The sequence below is a fragment of the Saccopteryx leptura genome, chromosome 2 (genome assembly GCF_036850995.1).
Source record: "Saccopteryx leptura isolate mSacLep1 chromosome 2, mSacLep1_pri_phased_curated, whole genome shotgun sequence".
Classification (NCBI taxonomy): domain Eukaryota; kingdom Metazoa; phylum Chordata; class Mammalia; order Chiroptera; family Emballonuridae; genus Saccopteryx; species Saccopteryx leptura.
Genome location: NC_089504.1, coordinates 12,240,478 through 12,262,415, shown reverse-complemented (window position 1 = coordinate 12,262,415; position 21,938 = coordinate 12,240,478). Strand labels below are relative to the sequence as shown.

The window sequence follows — 21,938 nt, the reverse complement described above, 5'->3', positions numbered from 1 at the left end:
AAGCCCTGCGTCCTCCAAGAGCTTTTATACTCATGGGGAAACAGACTCGAAGCAAATAGAAGATGAATTTAAGTAAATTGAAGTGCTCTGAAGAAAATTAAAGTGGGATATGTGGATAAAGAGTGCAGGCTCAGGTACTGTTTTAGAGAATGTCTTGAAAGGACTGAACAGAGACCTGAATGAAATGAGGAAGATGGCCATGGAGAGATCTGGGCAAAGAGCTTCCACAGGGAACAGAAAACAGAGAGCCCCTGAGGAAGGTCACACTTGTTAGGACAGAGATAAAACAGAGTGGATAAAGTAAATAAAAAGTGGTAAAAGATGAGACCCAGTGATAGCGAGCACTAGATTATATAGAGCTTTTGAGAGCTTACTAGGAATTTGGACTTTGTTAGAAACGTGAAGGGAATTTTTGGAGAGTTTTAACTGAGGACACGAACTAGTCTACACTTTTAAAAAGCTCACTGAGTGAAATACTTCCAGCATGACAGCATGAACTGTGTGCACCTGCTTCCCAGCATAACTGATGACAATTACTAAATAAAAAAGAAAAACCAAAATATTGAATCTCTATGGAGGTGTTGTAACAAATGTACAGCAAATAAACATTTTTTCCAGGAAATTTACTAAAATGTGATAAAGAATCTGGTATTTGAACAAAGACCCATTTGTTTTTCTCCTCCATTCCAGCTAAACAAAATGGTAAATCCATTCCAGTCTCCAGCTGATTTTTGCTGACCATGTGTGACTGAGTGGTCGGGAATCCCTTCTCCCTACCACCCAGACCTTCCTCTAGGCATGGAGGCTTTACTTTGGCCATAGTGCTGCTGAGTATATTGGGAGCCTGATTGTCCTTGCCTTGACTGGCATGTTAAGGTAGTGTGGTTCTGCAACACCAGAGGCAAGCCAGAAAGACTTGAGACTACAATACCATAACCCATACCCTGTTTTGTTTATATTTATTTTATTGATTTTAGAGAAAGAGGAAGGGGAGAGAGATAGAGGAACAGGAACATTGATCCTTTCCTGTCTGTGCCCTGATGGGGGTTGAACCAGCAACTTCTGTGCTTTAGGATAACGCCCCAACCAACCAAGCCATTCAGCCAGGGCAGAAGCATGCCATTGTTTATACTTTCAACCTGATAGCTATGGCTCCAAGGTTTTGCATGTAGTGAGAAGTGGGCCATAAAACAGCTCCTAATCCCTTCCCAAAGGAACTGACTTTATTTACAACAGAATGTGAAGAACTGCAAGCCTAAGGGTACTCTCAGAAACAGTGGAGGTTGTGATGAAAGGCAGTTAGGAGGAGACTGATTGGACAAATAGTTTAACTGCCAGATTGCTGGGGGTAGACTGCCTAGAATCAGAACAAAACCCAAACACTGACCTCTAGACTCACCCTTCAAAGTAACTTCAGCTTGATTGATATATTTTGTGGAGCAGTTTATATTTGAGTGCATTGTTGAAAACTGTAGAGCCACAGTTACATCTAGGTGTGATCAGAGAGAGTGCCTTGCCAAAACTACTCTCATCCCAGGATGACTGTAGACAAATCTAAATCTGAGTCCCCAGAGTAGCAATATCAGAGGCTTACCACTGGGAATTAGAGGACTAGAATTGACTAAAATAAGCCAGTTAGTAAAGCAAACATAAAAAATACCACATCCCAAAGTGGGGACACTTATACTGAGAATTGGTACAATTTATTACCTAAAATACCTAGTTCCAACAAAGAAAAATTGTGAGAAATGCATGGAAACAAAACATAAACCATACATCATAAAAAAGGCAGCATATACTGCTTGTAAGAATGACATGTTGGATTTAAGATACAAACTCTTCAGAGTAGCCATTGTCATTAAACTGAAATAAATCATGCTTAAAGAAATAAATGGAAGTATGACAATATCAAATTGGAGAATATCATTAAAGAGATAGAAATTACAAAAAAAAAGAACCAAGTAGCACTTCTGAATGGAAAAGTGCAACAGCTGAAATGAACATTCACTAGAGAGGCTCTGTAGTAAATTTTAACTAGCAAAAAAGTTAACAGAACATGTCTTCAAAATAGCAGTACAGGACTGATTTAGATCAGTGTTTTTCTGGTCCGCCAGAAATTTCATGCTGGTAGTTAACTCTTCTTGCACATTGGCACCGGTCTGCAGACTGATGGCTGAAAAACACTGATTTAGATAATCACTCACAGATGAGAGAACCTTTGTGGAAGTCTAGGAGTCCAGCAGAGAAGTTCCAGCAGGGTTGGAGCAAAAATCATCCTAGATTGGACCCATTGAGAACGAGCAAAGGAACAGTTTCAATTTACCTGTGTCACTCTTACCCAAAAGTGGCACAGCTCAGTGCCAACAGAGACTTAGCTTGTGATTTATCCATGGGGAAAAGTGAGAGTGTGTAAGTACCTGGCTTCCCCAGCTGTGTGACACACTCGAGACACTCCTAGAGAAGCCCATTTCTTTCTCATCCCTCCTAGAATACTGAGTTGTGAGATGCATGACCTGGCGCTGAACAGTTGTTCCAAGAGAACAGCAGCCAGGGCTGTCAGTGGCATGAATCTTGGATCTTATTAACTTGTAAATGCTATCAGGAAGTCCATCCATGAGCCACTAGGGATGCCTTCCTGCTGATTCCCTAACTGGCCCATGGGTACCTCCAAGTTTTGTGCCCCACACCAAACTCCACCCTCCCACCCACCCCCCACCCCTCCCCATGGCTGCCTCCGGTGCATGCCCCTGAGGGCAAGAATGATGAGTGAGAGTGAACCTTTGCAAAACGCTAGTGAGCATGCCCAGGAAGTCATCCTGGTTCTGTAGTATTGAGAGAAGCCACATACTTGAGCATTCGTCACTATGTTACGGAAAGCAAAGGCAACAGAAAGCATCAACAACAGACTGGATCAAGCAGAAGAAAGTACTATGAAGTAGAAGACAGATCATTTGAAATTACTTTGAGAACAAAGATAAATATCAAGAGTGAAGAAAGCCTCTGTGATTGATAGCATACAATTAAAATAAAGATTTTATGTATTATGTGAATCCCACAAGGAGATGGAAGGGAAAAATAGGTAGAAAGCCTATTTAGACACATAATTTGATAACTACACCAATTTGGGGAGATATTTGGATATCCAAGTTCATGAAGCTTATAGGTACCCCTAAAATTTACCCCAAAGTGATCCTAAAACACATTATCATAAAACTCTAAAAATGTCTTCGCTAAATAGCTGGGTTGGTTAGAGCATCGTCCCAAAGTGTAGAGGTTGCTGGTTTGATCCCGGTCAGGGCACAGATCTTTGTCGTCGTCCCCCCACCCTCTCTCTCTTCCCCTCTCTCACTCCTCCCTCTTCCTCTTCTCCCGCCCCCTCCCTCTCCCCCTCTTTCCTTCTCTTCCCCCTTCCTCTCTTGCTAAAATCAATAAATAAAAAAAATAAAATAAAACTCTATAATCAAAAACATACAGATTATTTAAAGCAGCAAGAGAAAAATCTCACATTAAAGGGGAACCCCAGTAAGGTAATAATCAGATTTTTCAGCATAAACCTTGCTGGCCAGAAGAAATTGAGATGATATACTCAAAGTATAGAAAGGAAAAAAACAAAACCAGCCAATCAAGCATACTTTCTTGAGAAAAGCCGTTCTTAAGAAATAGATTCGGATATCAATGTTGAGGTAGTTAATTATCAGTAGACCTTACAGGAAATGCGAAAAGGAGTTCAGCTTGAAATGCAAGAACACTAATTATAGTCATGCTCACTAATTACATCTCATGTAGACACTGACATAAGGATAGGCATATAATCCCTTGCATACACTTGAGAGTTAAGAAATAGAAGCTTATTTCTGTAGTCAGCTGATTAAATGGTCCTAACACCATTTGATGGGAAATTACTTTCCCCCCAATAAATTGTGCCAGGACAACTGGTTAGCCACGTTAAAAAAAATGAAATTGTACCATTACCTCACACCATTCAAAATGATACGTGGTTTTTAACTGTGCAATAGGTTGACTACCCCTACATTGTTCAAGGGTCAACTGTATGTGGCTCCATTAATATGAAATGTGTAGAATAGTCAAATCTTTAGAGGCAGAAGTTAGATTAATGGTTGCTCAAGATATAAATTCAAGATCTGATTGGTATTAGGGTGACAAATGAGATGTGGTATTTGAGGCAAAGAGAGAAGTAAACAGTGATTCCTAGATTTGTGCCTGAGCTGGTCAGTATATAGTAGTGCCATTTACTGAGATAGGAAGACCAGGATTGGGCAGGGGAATCACAGTTCCAGTTTAGGACATTAAATTTGAGATGACTACCAGATGTCTCTTTCATTATTTCATGTAGTTGGTTGGATGTCTGAGGTTGATTCGTAGGAGAGTTCTTGGCTGGCATCAAGAGTATATAAATAGTATTCAAAGCTATGGGATTAGATGAGCTCTTCATAGAGTGAGTGTCGATACTGAAGAAATGAATGAGAGTTGATTCTTGAGGTACTTCAATTCTTTAGAGATTAAGATGAAATCAGCAAAGAAGACTGAGAATAGCTAATGAAATATAAGGACAACTAGGAGGTTAGAATGCTTTGGAAGAGAAAGTGTTTTAAGAAAGTGGGAGTAATCAGGTAGGTTCAATTCTGCTTTAAGTGGTGACTGAAAAATGATAAGCCTTGGTAAATCTTTTAAGAGATTTTTATTTTCTTTTTAAAAAAGATGAGAGCTTTAGCAGGATTAGTGTGGGTTGGGTAGTAAATGGGTGGTGAGCAAGAAGTGACAATAACTATAGATCACTATTTCAAGGAATTTTGCTAAAAAAGAGGAACAGAAAATAGAGTAATAGATTTAGGGCGATAAGAATTTCAGTGAGAGATTTTATTTATACACTAATAAGAATTACTCCTCTTGTTAGTGAATAATTCTTTTGTTATCACAAAAGATCGAACTCCTTGATTAGATTAGGGAGAGAGGTTTCCTATGCATGAGGGGAGGGGTTAGCCCAGGAGCAGTTTCTAGAATAGGAAGGACTACAACATAAATAAGTACAGATACAAATAGCTCAATCTTCTATCCTTCCAAATTTCTTTTATTTGAAGTACTATTTGACTTATTCTTCCTGTTTCTAATTTGATGAGTCATTTTTGCTAAATGGGAAGGACCATCAGGACTCCCCCCAAAGAACTTTTTTTCTTGCTCTCTCACATCCATCTCTTACCAAAAAGACATATGGTGGCCTACAAATGGTGGCACAGTAGATAGAGCGTCAACCTGGGACCTCTCAAACCCTGAGGTAGCCAGCTTGAACACAAGATCATCAGTATGATCCTAAGGTTGCTGACTTGAGCAAGAGGTCACTAGCTCAGCTTGAGCCTTCCTCCACAGTCAAGGCATGTATGAGAAGCAATTTATAAACAACTAAAGTGATGCAACTAGGAGTTGATGCTTCTCATCTCTCCCTTCCTTGTCTCTCTCTCTCTCTCTCTCTCTAAAAACAAAAAGAGATACTCTGTAGACCAAGGATTTGAGCAATATGTTCTCCAAATTTCAAATGTTTCTTCTATGTATTTTATTTCCATGTAATTTCAGTCTATCTGTAACAGTATATTGTTTTTTTTGTGTGTGTGTGTGTGTGAGAGAGAGAGAGAGAGGAGAGAGAGAGAGAGAGGGAGAGAGAGAGAGAAGAACCGGCAAGTGAAGCAGTAATAAAATTAGTTAAATCTCTGACATCAGTCATCAGAGGAGAGCATTACAGGATCACTACAAATTTGTTGCTCGGTTAGGCTCACTTGTTCTGAAACTTTTTCTCAGCCACAAGTAGATTTTAAAATTTCATTGGATTAAATATATTTAATAGGTCTGTCACTCTTTCATCGCAAAAGTCCTAATTGAGTGGTTTGTTGAATATTCAGTTGCCAGCTAGTAATCTGCCAAGTGTTGTTTTAGGCATCAAGGATAAGAACTCTCATTTTGGAAATAGGATGACCTAGAAAACCTCAAAATACCAGTACAAAAGACTTAGGAAAGCTGGATGAAATATAACAAACACCCCTTTAATTGCTTAGCTGTATTCATAAGAAAATCCCTCAGGAACAAAAACCAAGAAGGAACTGAAAGTCAGAACAATATGAGCTGACATGAGGCTGCACTGTTCTTTATAACCAGTGGACTGGTTTTGATAGCAGCTAAACTGGGAAAGAGATAAGACCTTGGGTTTTACCGAGAGAGTAGTTGGAACTGAGATTTCCTTATAAAGTGCTCTTACGGGCTACTTCTAACTGAAAGGATAGACTTAAAAAAATCTGCTTACAATCACAGAATATAAGGAAGCTTATATATCTTAGTTTGAATGCTGGTTTGGAGGAGAGTCTTACTGAGAATTTGTACCCATCGACTTGCTTTTGTGTATGTTTGGGGCTTGAATTTACACTGTCTACATGTTCCATGTTCCTAGGTTGGTAGTACTTCTGAGGCACCTGATAGAATCAACTGCAGAACTACTGTCGAGGGACACACTTGCCACCCATGCTGCATGGTATTGCCACAGATAACCCTGATAAAGAATACCACCCAATCCAAAATTTACAGACATACACAAAGGACAGTTCATCTTGAGCAAGAGACAGCAAACCCAAGAAGGATCAAATCTCACTAAAATTTAGGCATTTGAATTATTAGCTGTAACCTTAAAATAGATAGGAATAAAATGATTAAAGTTTTAAAGAAAAATTACAAACATTAGAAAAGAACAAAATTATCAAAAAATTTAAAAGATCAAGTAAACTAAAATTAGAACTTCTACATGAAAATTAAAAGCCAGTGAAATCAGAGTTACAGCAGATGTGTTAAATAGTAGAATGTATGTGGCTGAAGAGAGAATCAAATTCTTGCAAAGTGAATCTTAGGAAATTACCCAGAAGATAGCACTGGAAGATAATAAAATATGAAAGGGCAGTTAAGATACATGGAGACTTAAGTGAGAAGGAGCAATATATATACCTTTAGAGTGGCGGAGAAAGACATACTTGAGATAATAGCTGAATATTTTCAGAAGTGATAAAAGACGCAAATCCTCAGTTTCAAAAAAAACAGTCCCAAACAGGATGAACGTGAACCTACAGAACATCACACCCAAAGAGAAGCTCTTAAAAGGGTGAATGAAAGTAGAGATGAATGGAATGGATCTCGTTTTCAAGATGATTATAGCTAAGGGTAGATTACAGTTGTTAAAATTCTTGCTACAGTTGTTTCTTCTAGTCTTTGCTTTGTAACTACCTCAGAACTTGGTGGTTTAAAACAATTTATTTCTCATGATTTTGTGGATTGATTGGGAGGTTTGTGCTGTTAAGCTCACACAAATTTATTCAACTTGTATGTTGGCTGGGGACTGACTAAGCTCTAACCAGGGTAGCTAAGTCTCTTTCTGTGTGGTCTTTCATTTTAGGCTTCTTCACAGCATGATAGTCTTAGGGCAGATGTAGAAGCTGTAAGGCCTTTTATTTTTTACTTCTTCTTTTCCAAGTGAGAGAAGGGGAGATAGACTCTCACACGGGCCCTGACCAGGATCTACCTGGCAGCCCTCATTTGAAGCCATTTTTGCAACTGAGCTGTTTTTAGCACCTGACCGGAGGCTTCAGGGAGCCATCCTTACTCAGGAGCCATGGCTGCGGGATGGGGAGAGAGAGAAAGAAAGGGGAAGGGGAGGGGTGGAGAAGCAGAGGGTCACTTCTCCTGTGTCCCCTGATGGAAAATCGAACCCAGGACATCCACAAGCCACGCTGACACTCTGCCACTGAGACAGCCGGCCAGGGACTGTAAGGCCCTTTTTAAAGGCTAATGTTTAGAAATTACATGGTGTCACATCTAGCACATTCAAAATTTTGGTCGAAGCAGTCACAAGGTTAGTCCAGATCATGGATTTAGGGAAATACACTGTTTGTTGTGATGGAGGAGCTGTAAACTTTTGTGACTATATTAAATTTTCAACATCAATAGAGTTAAATAAATACTATAGTTGAGGTTAACAAAAGGTGCTGCAGAGCAGAGGGGATGGCAACCTATCTCAGTTTGGTGAGGAGCCAGGAACGGCTTTTTGGAAAGGATAATGGTTTAGTTAGGCTTTTTAATGAAAAGCTTTCTGTGATGATGCAGTTGTAAAAAACACAGGTAGGTGTTTTTCTTCATAAAATGTTTTGACAGCTCAACATCAAAATCTATCTTAGCCAGAGACACTCAATAAATGTTTGGGGTACATTGGTGAAGCTAGTACTTATTAGGTGAAAAGTCAGAGAATTTTTTTTTTTTTTTTTTGAAAGGGTGTCTCAAAAATGCCCGAGAAGAGCCTGACCTGGGATGGTGGATGGATAGAGCGTCAACCTGAAATGCTTAGGTCATTGATTCAAAACTTCAAGCTTGCCTGTCAAGGCACATAAGAGAAACAACTATGAGTTGCTACTTTCTGCTTCTCCTCCCACCCCTTTTTCTCTCTTTCCTCTTTCTAAAATCAGTAAATAAAATCTTAAAAAAAAAATGCCTGAGAAAGAAATGAACTAACCTTCTAATTAGCTTAATCTCTGGGAACTAAATTTTTAGTGATTTTATTATTTTATTCTTTACTTTCTGTAATTTACATAAATTCCAGATTTTCTGCTTGTCTTTCTATTTTTTAAATTGAACACCTATTATTTGTAAAGCAAGATTTTTTTTATAGTGTGCTTCCTGAATTAGATCAGTTTCAATGTAGTAAGGGTAGATAGATATGTAAACAGAAAAGCTTTCTAAAATTTTTAATAAAAATGCTTGATACACAAAGTTTATCTTTAAAATATTTTTTGGTAATGGGAGGCATGAAATTTTGGGTCAATGCAATATTTTTTTCGGAATTTACTGGAAAATGAATACAACTGTCAACTCCCTTGTAGAATCATACTCTCAACATATTTTTGCAATGAAGATACTTTTTAAAATCTAACATAACTGAAACTTAAAATAAGGCTTTAATATTTTTTGAGGCATATTTTCTGTCATTTACTAGAGGAAACAGATTTTTTTTTACCTTTCATAGAATTTTTTATTTATTGTGTTTACATAGATTCTAGTGTCCCCCCAGATTCATCCTCCCCTCCCCCGTATTCCCCAGTACATCCCCCCTTGCTCCCCTTTCCGTAACACCCTCCCCCTTCCTTTCAGGTTTTGCTTTTCTACTCTCATCCCATCCTGTCAGTCTATCATCCCTTTTCCCTCTGTCAGGAAAGTCATAGAATTTTTAAAACTTTAATCTTCATAGTTGTCTTCTTGAAAAATTCAGTTGATGTTATCTTAGTTGGAAAATAGTTACTAAGTTTTATTAAAATAGCAGATATAGAAATTACTTCTCTCACTGTATTAACTAAACTAATCTTCTGACCCAGTTTCTGATGTTAATTTGTTTTAGAATCAGGTGATTTTGTCCTCTGTAATGCTGAGCTTTATTTATTTTTACTTTTTATTTTTTTTATATTCAGTGAGAGGAGGGGAGGCAGAGACAGTCTCCTGCATGCGCCTTGACTGGGATCCACCCAGCAAGCTCACTAGGGGGCAATGCTTTGTCCATCTGGGGCGTAGCTCTGTTGTTCAGCAACCAAGCTCTACTTAGTTAGCACCTGAGGCAGAGGCTATGGAGTTATTCTTAGCATCTGGGGCCAACTCACTCCAGTTAAGCCATGGCTACAGGAGGGGAAGAGAGAGAGAGAGAGAGGGAGAGAAAAGTGAGAGTGGGAGGGGTGGAAAAGCAGATGGGCACTTCTCCTGTGTGCCCTGACTGGTAATCGAACTCAGGACTTCCACATGCCAGACCGATGCTCAACCACTGAGCCAGTTGGCCAGGGCCAATGCTGAGTTTTTAATTCAGCAAGCAGCCTGACCAGGTGGTGGCACAGTGGATAGAGCCTCGGACTGGGATGTGGAGGACCCAGGTTCGAGACCCCGATGTCACCAGCTTGAGCATGGGCTCATCTGGTTTGAGCAAGGCTCACCAGCTTGGACCCAAGGTCACTGGCTCAAGCAAGGGGCTACTTGGTCTGCTGAAGGCCCACGGTCAAGGCACATATGAAAAAGCAATCAATGAACAACTTAAAAGTGTTGTAACAAAAAACTGATGATTGATGCTTCCCATCTCTCTTTGTTCCTGTCTGTCTGTCCCTGTCTATCTCTCTCTCTGTCTCTGTAAAATAAAAAATAATATTAATTTAGCAAGCAAAGTTAGTGAACCATGAATGAACAGTTTAATTAAGGGGGTTAGGGTGGTGAGGGAGACACATAAGTCAATATGGCACCACAATAAAATTCACCAAGTGCTAGAATATAGATAATAATTATATGAGTATGTAATTGTTGCCTAAAGAAGGAAAGATTTCATAGAATAGGCAGCAATTCAGCAAAGCCTTAAAGACTGATTAGTAATTTCGCAAAGAAGTGAGTCTGACATGGAAAGATCAAAGGTTTGAAAGGGTCTGGTTTGAGGACCACTGCATATAGTAGGATTGTATGTCCTTGCTTTTTTTTTTCTCCCAAGATGCAGATAGCCATTCTGTCATTTGTTTTCTCTAATGATAACAGAACATTTGTTTAATACAGAAAATTCAGACAATTAGAAAGGTAAAACCCAGTCATAATTCCTCTATTTAGCACAAGAATCATAAATATTTTGGGTCTCTCTTTAGTTGACTTTTTAGAATGTATTCACAAGGTGTTCTATTCCTACTCCTCCTTTTTTTTAATTTTAAATTATTGTTAATAATTCCTAATGGTAATTTTGAGTGTTTTCTCTGGTCCATCCTTCATACAGTTAAGATAAAGAGATTGTTTATCAGAACAGTTGCTGTTATAAATGAGGCACAAAGAGATTTAAGGTTTCATTAAAGATCACAGAAGGGCCCTGGCCAGTTGGCTCAGCAGTAGAGCGTCGGCCCGGCGTGCAGGAGTCCCGGGTTCGATTCCCGGCCAGGGCACACAGGAGAGGCGCCCATTTGCTTCTCCACCCCTCCCCCTTTCCTTCCTCTCTGTCTCTCTCTTCCCCTCCCGCAGCCAAGGCTCCATTGGAGCAAAGATGGCCCGGGCGCTGGGGATGGCTCTGTGGCCTCTGCCTCAGGTGCTAGAATGGCTCTGGACGCAACAGAGCGACGCCCCAGAGGGGCAAAGCATTGCCCCCTGGTGGGCATGCCGGGTGGATCCCGGTCGGGCACATGCGGGAGTCTGTCTGACTGCCTCCCCGTTTCCAGCTTTGGAAAAATGAAAAAAAAAAAAAAAAGATCACAGAAGGAATATGTGAGTGGATTTGAGATTAGCAGCTGTACCTTCCAATATCCAAATTGGACTTCTGGTTCTTTTGTGCCTTTCTTTCTGATAAAACTGTAATTTTTATACTTGTTTTGAAATGGCTCAGCTTTTACACTGAAGTTGAGCAAATTTACTCAGTTTGAACCATTTTGATTCATGTTTAAGGACAATGTGACACAAATAGTGGGAAATACAGATCATCAGGAATTTGTCTTTAATCTTTTGATCATCTGTGGATTTCTCAAGCACACATTGTCATTTTCTAAGCATACTGCTTTTTGAAGACAAAATCTTCACTGGCAGAGGGTCCCATGCTGCCTAGCGTAGTTTTGCATAACTGGCAGAGCAGCTGGAGTCTAGTTGGTATTGTTGCGGTGGAAGGGAAATGGGGGCTATAAAGTTAGAAGTAGAAAATTAAGACCAGGAAATGACTCTGCTGGATATTGCCTTTGGAACACTTTGTCCTTTGGTTCCATAAAATGCAGTTTTGCTCTCAAGGAAATAGACTTGTTGCCAATTCTACCATATAAGTTATTACCTTTATTTTATACATTTAGAGAGGACAGAGGTTATTCTAGTAATGCTTCTCTTTTTTTTTTTTCTTTTTTTTTTTTTAAGGATTTTATTTACTGATTTTTGGAGAGGAGAGAGAGAAGGGGGGGTGGGGAGGAGCAGGTAGCATTAACTCATAGTAGTTGCTTCTTGTATGTGTCTTGTCTGGGCAAGCTCAGGGTTTTGAACCTGTGACTTGAGTGCTCTAGGTCAAATGCTTTACCCACCGTACCACCACAGGTCAGACATAATGCGTCTTGTGTACATGAATAATATGTGTGTTCTCAGTTTTCTCTGGACGATGGAAAGTGAGAGAACTTTTTAAAAAAGTTATTTACATTTCTGATCTTCAGCTCTAAATAGATGATAGAGATCAGAGCTTCTTTACAAATAGCTGAAAGTGAAGTAGGGAGATACTACATAATTGAATGCATACGTGGATGCTTACTAATTGGCAGGTACTGTGAAGAATTTAGGTAATCCCTGTGAAAGTCTCAGTGCCTGAAATAAATAACTGCCAAATAATCATATTATTGTATCATTGAGCCATCATGACAATCCTGGGAGATACGAATATTGCCATTTTAGAGATTAGATATTCATAACTCTGGAGGTTCATTTATTCATAAGCAACAGTTAAGTGTTAGAGCCATGTCCCAAACTCATTCTCTCTTACTGTGGAGCCAAAGTAAGGCTACTGACAGTTGCATAGGCTATACTCTGTACAACCCCAATAGGATGCTGTTCACATAGTTCATGATACGAATGGTGCCCCCTGGAGTTGTGCCACAGCTAGCTCTTATCCCCAATATGTTTTCTACCACCTGCTTTTTTTTTTTTTTTTTTTTTTTAACAGAGACAAGAGAGTCAGAGAGAGGGATAGATAGGGACAGACAGACAGGAAAGGAGAGAAATGAGAAGCATCAATCATCAGTTTTTCATTGCGACACCTTAGTTGTTCATTGATTGCTTTCTCACATGTGCCTTGACTGTGGGGCTATAGCAGACCAAGTAACCCCTTGCTCAAGCCAGTGACCTTGGGTCCAAGCTGGTAAGCTTTGCTCAAACCAAATGAGCCTGCACTCAAGCTGGTGACCTTGGGGTCTCGAAACTGGGTCCTCCATATCCCAGTCCGATGCTCTATCCACTGTACCACCACCTGGTCAGGCTACCACCTGCTTTGTAAACAGTTATTATTTTTTTTTGGTATTTTTTCTGAAGTTGGAAACAAGGCAGACAGACCCCCCACGTGTGCCCGACCGGGATCCACCCGGCATGCCCTCCAGGGGGCGATGCTCTGCCCATCTGGGGTGTTGCTCTGTTGCAACCAGAGCCATTCTAGCGCCTGAGGCGGAGGCCATAGAGCCATCCTCAGCGCCCAGACCAACTTTGCTCCAATGGAGCCTTGGCTGCGGGAGGGGAAGAGAGAGACAGAGAGGAAGGAGAGGGGGAGGGATGGAGAAGCAGATGGGCGCCTCTCCTGTGTGCCCTGACCGGGAATCAAACCCAGGACCCCCGTACGCCAGACTCTACCACTGAGCCACTGGCCAGAGTCAACAGTTATGAATAAACCATTTACTATGCAGTCTCTGTCCTTGTAAACATTTATGTCTGTATTTATAGTAACTGCTAAATTGGCTATTTCATACTTGTTTTTTTTTTTTTCTCAATTCAGAACTGTTTCCTAAAGAACTTCCTTCCTCTTTATATAGGTAGCATAAAGAGGAATATGAATCTAAGTGTGACCTTTATTTGTATTATTTATTCATTTTTGCTTTTTTATTTTTATATTTGTCCTAAATTAAGTTTGAAGTCTTTGTTGGACTTCAAAGTAAAGTTTATTGTTTGTGAATTGCAGCATGATATTTGGTCCTGCATTTTTTATTGTAAATGGTAAACCTTAATGACACTCTCAGAATAATAGGAAAGGATGGTATTTTTTTTTATTATTAACAAAGCTAAAATCATTCAGATTAGATTTTACTTTATTTTTTAACTGAACCAAAATCTGTGTCCAAATCATACTGCTTTTTAGCTTCTCTTTTACACATTTGTAAAATTCAGTTCAGGCCCTGGCTGGGTAGCTCAGTTGGTTAGAGCATGGCAATAGGCCAAGGTTGTGGGTTTGATCCCTGCTCAGGGTACAGTGAATGCATAAATAAGTGGAACAATAACTCGATGTTTCTCTCTCTCTCCTCCCCCTCCTTCCCCCTCTTCCCCTCCTTCCCTCTTCTTCTTTTTCCCCCCTTCCCCCCTCCCCCTACCCTGTCACTTTCTCTCTTCCTCTCCTCCTTTTCCTCTGTCTAAAAAAAAATTAGTCAATACATTTTTTATAAAATAAAATTCAATTCAGTAAACATGTATTGCAGATATACTCTGTACCAGTCACTTACCTTTGGGAATATAAAAATAATTAAGAAACAGTCTCTGCTATTTAATAATGCCCAGTCTGATTCAAAAGACTCACTAAACAAACATTCTCTAAAAGAAGTAGCAGTTCTTGAATAACTGTGTATGCTAATAATTATGGTAGCACTCCCTGAGGAGGGAGCAGTTAAACCCAGAGGAGGTGACAGAATTTAAGTGTGGTCTTAAAGAAAACAAAGGAGAGGAGGGCTTTTCAGGATAGTGAAGAGTCTGCACAGTTTAGATGCTTGAAAGTTGATGATGTGTCCTGGGAAAGTTGAGTAGTTTGATAGAACTAATAAAAGATGAAAAAGGTAGATTGAGCAGAGTTGTGAAAAACTCATAGAATATAGTTAGAATTTGGCCTTTATCTTATGGGTATTGAGGAAACATGGAAGGGTTTAAGAAAAATGGAGTGCTAAATCAGAACTAGAATTTGAATTGTAACTTGAATGACAATATAAAAGATAGGTCATAGCAGAGAGAAAGAAGGCATTGAAACTATTGCCTCTGCAGTAGGCTTGTGTAAAATGAAAGATGTTGTCATGTGGTGTCAGCGCTGCAGAGAGGTAGAAGGAGACGTGTGCAACTGAGCAGGAGCAGATGTGTGAGTAGTGTGGGAATGACAGGAGTCAGAGGTGATCTTGGTCTTCATTTGGCCACTGAGTGGATGGTAGTGCAACTGTTTGTTTTAAATGATTCAGGAAGACAGGTAGTGAATTGAGTTTGATGTAATAAGTTTAGAGTATATAGCTGAAGGTTGTCTAGTAGACAGTTGAGAAAGGGGTTTATAGGAACAGATTAGTGATTATTTGTGAATTGTGGGGAGGTGAGATGGCATAGGAGACTCTTATCAAATGAAGTTATTGCCAAAAATAGTCTTGGATGAACATCTTTTATTTTATTTTATTTTATTTTTGTATTTTTCTGACGCTGGAAACGGGGAGAGACAGTCAGACAGACTCCCGCATGTGCCCGACCGGGATCCACCCAGCACACCCACCAGGGGCAACGCTCTGCCCACCAGGGGGCGATGCTCTGCCCCTCCGGGGCGTCGCTCTGCCAAGACCAGAGCCACTCGAGCGCCTGGGGCAGAGGCCAAGGAGCCATCCCCAGCGCCCGGGCCATCTTTGCTCCTATGGAGCCTTGGCTGCAGGAGGGGAAGAGAGAGACAGAGAGGAAGGAGGGGGTGGGGGTGGAAAAGCAAATGGGCGCTTCTCCTATGTGCCCTGGCCGGGAATTGAACCCGGGTTCCTTTGCACACCAGGTCGACGCTCTACCACTGAGCCAACCGGCCAGGGCTTGGATGAACATCTTTTAAACGGCAGATAGCAAAAAGGAACAGTTGTATTCTCAAATTACATCTTTTATAGAAACCACATTTTCCCCCCTACTTTATAGAGCAGTTTTAGATTCATGGCAAAATTGAAATCAGTACAGAGATTTCCTATATAATTTCTGCCCCCAAATATATAGAACTCCCACACTGTCAGTATATTTATAAGTCAAATTTATTGAGATAAAATTTACACACTTTAACCCTTTGAATAGTGAGTTTTTTTCCTGCTCACTGACCCCTGGGAGTGAGTGAGTTTGTTTTTTTCATAAAATTAAATTAGTTCCAGTTCCAATTTTATTACCTTAAAATCATATTTGATAACCAATTTATGAAAACAAGAAGAACATACATTTACTACTCCAGCTCAGAGTTTAAAGGTGTACATGTATGATCGTACTCTAGATGGTCAGGAGGCACGAGGATGTACATGAATGTTTGTACTACTCAAAGGGTTAAAATGAAACCCCTTTTGTTGTATAATCCTATAACGTTTAATGAATGTAAACTTTTGTCACCACCACCGTCACAGTCAAAATACAGAATATTTTCATCACTCCAAAAAATCCCTTTGTGCATCTTTTTAGTCCTCTTGCCCCCTTCCCATGGCAACCAGCGATCTGATTTCTGTCCCTGTAGTTTTGCCTTTTCCAGAATGCCATATACAGTAAATGGAAACATACTGTATCTAGTTTTTGTGTGTCTGGGTTATCTACTTAGAATAATGCTTTTGAGATTCATCCTTGTTATTTTGTATATTAGTAATTTATTATTTCTTATTGCTGAGATCTATTCCATTGAATAGGAACATGTCCTATTGTGTAGATATATAGGGCCATTTGTTTACTCACCAGTCGATGAATATTTACTTCATATTCAGTTTTTGTGTGGTTATGATTAGTGCTGTTATAAACATTTACACACAGGTCGTTGTGTAGACATATTTTTGGTTTTCTTGGGTAAATATCTGGGAACGAGTCATATGTTAAATGTAGATTTAACTTTACATTTACAAAAAAACTGCTGAAGTGACTTGTACCTTTTTACCTTCCCACCAGCAATACAGGAGATTTTTTTCAATTGTTTCAATCCTTGCCGGCCGTTGGTATGGTCAGGATTGTTTTGGTTTTAATTTCTTTTAATTTTCTTATATTGTAGTTAGTTTCTTTCATGTGCTTATTTGCCATCCATGAATCTTTTTTGGTGAAATGCCCATTTTTTTTAAAATTGGGTTGCTTGTTTTCTTATTGAGTTTTAAGAGTTCCGTCTAGATTCTGGATGTAAATCCTTTATAAAATATATAATTTGCAAATATTTTCTCCAAGTCTGTGGTTTGTCTTTTCATTCTCAACAGTATCTTTTGAGCAGAAGTTTGTAGTTTTGATAAAGTCCATTTCCTCAATTTTTTTCTTATATGTGTACTTTGTGTGTCCTAAGAAATTGTGTCCCATGATCACAAAGGTGTTCTGTTTTTTTCTCTAAGTTTTATAGTTTTAGGATTTACATTTAATCTGTGACCATTTTGTGTTAATTTTTGTATATGATATGAAGTATTGTTTTGAGATTCATGTTTTTGCATGTGTATGGATGACAAGTTAATTGTCCCAGTACCATTTGTTTTTATTACCTTTCTCCATTGAATTTCCTTGCCAACTTTGTTGAAACAATTGCCCTATGTGTGGGGCTGTTTCTGGATTGTTTTGTTAACTTGATCTATATGCCTGCCCTTTCGCTAATACCACAGTATCTTCATTGCTTTACATGCGATTAACATTTATTTAGAAACGATTGTGGTATCTGTTAAGAATGCTGTTGACAGCAAGGAACAAAAGGCCCTACTAATTGTGGGTTTATTTTCCTGTTATAACAAGAAATCTAGAGATAAATAGTTGCTGGTTTGTTTAAGCTGTTCATCTGTAGCAGGCATCAACAAACTACAGCCTACTGGCTTCATCTAGCCTACCACCTATTGTAAATACACTTGTGGAGTTCCTCAAAACTGCATATGCCCAAGTTCTACCTCTGAGACTGATTTGTCAGGGTGGGAGATGGGAGGAGGACAAAGGTAGGAGCAGGTGTTTGAATTGTAACATGGTCTCTGGTAATATTTGTAATTGTGTTGTCTAGTCATGGTTAAGAACCATGAATAAAAGGTTGATGGTTAGAGTGTAGTCCCCAGACTAACTAGCAGCGTCACCATCTCCTGGAAACCTTTAAAATGCCAATTATTGGGTCACCCCAGACTTAACTGATTTGGGATTCTGTTAGGGTCCAACAGTTTATGTTAGGTGACTGATGCATGCCAACATTTGAAACCTTGAAAGTCATTGCTGAATGTTTTTCAGATAGGCCTAGGGAAGATTAATGGACTATCTTTAAAAAAAAAAAACAAAAACCTTAATTGATTTAACTATGTGTCTTACAATGTTACAGATGGTAATTTTGAAATTGGATCGAAGATCCACAAATGATATAACATGATAATTTTTGAGTATAGTATTGGACCTAATTAATTTAAGGCATATGTTAGGTTGCTATTTTTAAGCAGCTTTAAAAAATCAACATTTTTGTTTATGTATATTACTTTTTCATAGCCTTCAAGGAAGAGTTAAGGAAATGGCAGGCAGTTCTTGTTTCTAGACTTGATAAACAAAGGAAGAATGCAAGATAAATATGTATAAACACAAAAGACAAATATATAAACGTTTTCTTTCAGGGTTAGGTGTATTATCATGATTGGTAAATATATACAATGTAGGCATCTAGTCCTACAGAAGACTTGAGTTTACATATAATACCCTATATTGAAAAGAACAAAATACTTCATCGGATGTAAAATGTCTTCTCTTTAATTTAGTTTGCTCTATTAATGATATTGCTTAAACATGGAGTCAAGTATCTTTTCTTCCTCTGTTTTCAGGAAGTTTTGAACTATCTTACTTAATGTTAGTTCTTCCCCTTAAAAAAAAAACAATGTTGGTTCCATTAGGCTATCTTTTGTTTACCCTAAGTGATACAGTATTTCATCTCCAATTAATTGAAACTAGGCTCTAGATTATTTTTTAGGTGCTTTTGAAAACACGATTTTGGAAAAAATAAATGTGATAGCTCTTGTGGAGGTATAGGATCAGACATAAGAAAGAGTTAAAATTACTTGACTGTACTACTTGTAGTTCCATTAGCAGTATCTGTAGACAGAACATGAAGTTCACAGAAACAGATGTGTCATTGAAGCTAAGAGGCTGAACATTTCATCTTTCTTATTTCTAAGGCAAGAGTGGCTGGCATGTTCGAATTGCCTTGGGAAAACGTTAGCAAAAAAGACTTAAGATTGTTTCTCAATCATAATTTACAGCCGAAGGGGCATGAAGTTTGTAAGTTATAAAAGATGTTTGAACTGGGTTCCTTGGTAGTCCCGAGGTACCTACCTCTGTTACTGAAATTTTGCTTCCCAGTTTCTGTGTTGACCACTGGGAGGATGTCCTTCTCTAACAATCTCATAGCCCCAGCCTTTGAACTGCTGTCAGATTTTAGTCTTCAGAAAGTCTCCAGATCAGCCCTTTTTTTTTTCCATCATTACTTTCCTTTTCCTAAATTAACTCATTTAAATTTTCTAGTATTTATTGAATAAGCATTTTTTTAACAATTTGTTTTTTTTATTTATTTTTTTATTATTTTTTTTACAGAGACAGAGAGAGAGGGATAGATAGGGACAGACAGACAGGAACGGAGAGAGATGAGAAGCATCAATCATCAGTTTTTCGTTGCGACACCTTAGTTGCTCATTGATTGCTTTCCTTGACCGTGGGCCTTCAGCAGACTTGAGTAACCCCTTGCTCAAGCCAGAGACTTTGGGTCCAATCTTTACTCAAACCAGATGAGCCTGTGCTCAAGCTGGCGACCTTGGGGTCTCGAACCTGGGTCCTCTGCATCCCAGTCTGACGCTCTATCCACTGCGCCACCACCTGGTCAGGCTGACTAAGCATTTTTAACCATACTGGGTTTTGTCACCTGTGGTTTTCCTTAGCATTGTCAGACTCCACTTGATTGTGCTCATTTGCTTCCTTGTGGAGCAACTCATAATGCACCGTCATGACCCTGGAAGAAAAGTTGGCGTTACTGAAATGGATTGCTTCTGTTCCTTAGTACCATCTTGCACATGCATCCTCCCAAGCTTTATTCAAGTGTCTCCGAACTTTAAGAATTTGTTCATACCAGAGAAGTCTTCCTTAGAAATACAAGATACAGACCTTATAGCAGGAGTGCTAAAATGCATGTGAAAATTTATTACCTAATAAGTGTGTTTCTGTTGATAATTTCTGGAAGCAAACACATTTTTCCTTTTTCTTCAGAATAAGAGAAGCTGCTAAAGATATTCCTCTCATCAGCATTTTTCCTCAGTAAAATTGCTTATATTTTAATTGTTGTTAGTTTAGGACTCTGTAGAAAACATTTAATGACATTGACAGACTAGAACATGCCGTATTTCCCCACATATAAGATACGCCCATGTATAAATGTTTTAGTAATATAGTAATTAAATATATAGAAATATAAAAAGTATGGAAGATATATAAAAGTAATTAAAATATAATATTAAAATTAAGGAAATTAAAGTTATGCCGTCTGGATAGGAATTAATATAGTGTGTGCAGATGTGATAAACAGACTCTGACTTTCAAGCAGGGCCCAGTTGGTGTGTGTGTGAAGTTATACATAGATAAGAAGTGGCTTGATGTCATAACTCTGTAAGTTAACATAAACAAGAAGCTTCCCTAGGAACATCTTAAAAGTGGCTTGATTTAACGTTTCAGTAGATTAACATAAAAAGGGCTCCCTTTGAGGAACTCCCAAAAAGGTGGTTTGAGGTGATAATCCTGTAGATTGACACCTGTTAGAAGATGGTGGCCAGAAAAGGTACTACAGCTGAGGGGCCCCTGCTGAGGTAGTTGTCCAGACTCCATCGTGAACGTGGACTGTCTCCACGCTGCTCTGAGCTCTGACCAAAGACAGCCAAGAGGAGCATGCCCACGGGGCCCCCTTAAGCTGTACCCAGGCACGCCAAAAGGATTTGTGAGTAATAAATTGCCTGTGTGATTCTTGCAACTAACTTGTGTGTCAGTTGTGTTTTTCCTCTGGTAGCAGTTAGTGTCAGCACTGATCAGTAGCATCTTCATAGGGGCCTCAAGAGTAGTCTCGAAGAGGCTGCCAGCCCTGCTGAAAAGCAGGAGTGTCCCACTGCACAGGGAAGTCGAATCAGGGACACCTGATCAATGTAGAGCTTGGGCTCTACTGGGACAATAAGACGCACCTTAATTTTGGGCCCAAAATTAAAAAAAAAAATAAAATATATATATATATACATATATATATATATACATAAATATATATGTATTTATACACTACATAAAGTTATTGAACTCAAGTTTTATTCATCATAAAATTCATACAACTCATCACTGTCTGAGCTCCCATCCATTCGCTTATCTTCTTCTGTGTCTGATGACAAATCACTGTCTTCATATATTACCCCATCCTCAGTTCCATGTATGGCATTTGAAATGCCACACTCCTTAAATGACTTGACAACCACTATATAAGACGCACCCAGTTTTTAGACCCTAAATTTTTTCAGAAAAGTACGTCTTATACATGGGAAAATGCAATATATTTCTGGGTATTCATCTCAAACTCACTGTATACTTTTTCATGAAAAAGAACTATGAATTAAAAGAGCAGCTGCAGCTCTTATTTATTGCAGATCTTGATTTATTCTACTGTATTTTAAAAAAACGTTCAGAAGATATCTTTGTATGAAAAGAAGTGCTTATTTTCTCTAGAATGTGAGCCCATTTGAATCAGCCCTGGCCTCTCTCTCACCTCGCTGATTGCATGTTTTTGTGACCTTCAGATTATAGGGAATGGAAGTGAGCAGCAGCTGCAGAAAGAGCTGGCAGATGTGCTGATGGACCCTCCAGTGGACGACCAGCCAGGGGATAAGGAGCTTGTGGAAAGGTCACAACTTGATGGCGAAGGAGATGGGCCTCTTTCTAATTCGCTCTCAGCTTCATCCACCATTAACCCTGTACCGTTAGTAGGGCTCCAAAAACCCGAGATGAGCCTGCCAGTGAAACCTGGACAAGGAGGTTAGGATTGCTGCATTCTTGCGTAACTGAAGGTTATTGTTTTTAATATTTGAGTGTCTACCTTGTATGATTCAGGGCAAGCGAAAATTATTATCAGTGTGTGCTCTAAAATCCGGATTCTAGATTTAGGGGAATATGACAGAGGTAAATAGATGTGCCATACTGATTTCTCTTTAAATGTT

The 21,938-nt window shown here is 39.1% G+C and overlaps 1 protein-coding gene across 5 annotated transcripts in view; it reads left to right on the top strand.

Annotated features, from left to right (window-relative positions):
• The window catches only part of RABGAP1 (RAB GTPase activating protein 1), a 188,147-nt gene that overhangs the window by 33,941 nt on the left and 132,268 nt on the right, over positions 1 to 21,938 (top strand). For all 5 annotated transcript variants that reach the window (XM_066367221.1, XM_066367220.1, XM_066367224.1 and 2 more), the window contains one exon: positions 21,522 to 21,756. In XM_066367221.1, the coding sequence (XP_066223318.1) occupies positions 21,522 to 21,756 (235 nt within the window). The remainder of the gene's footprint in view (positions 1 to 21,521; positions 21,757 to 21,938) is intronic.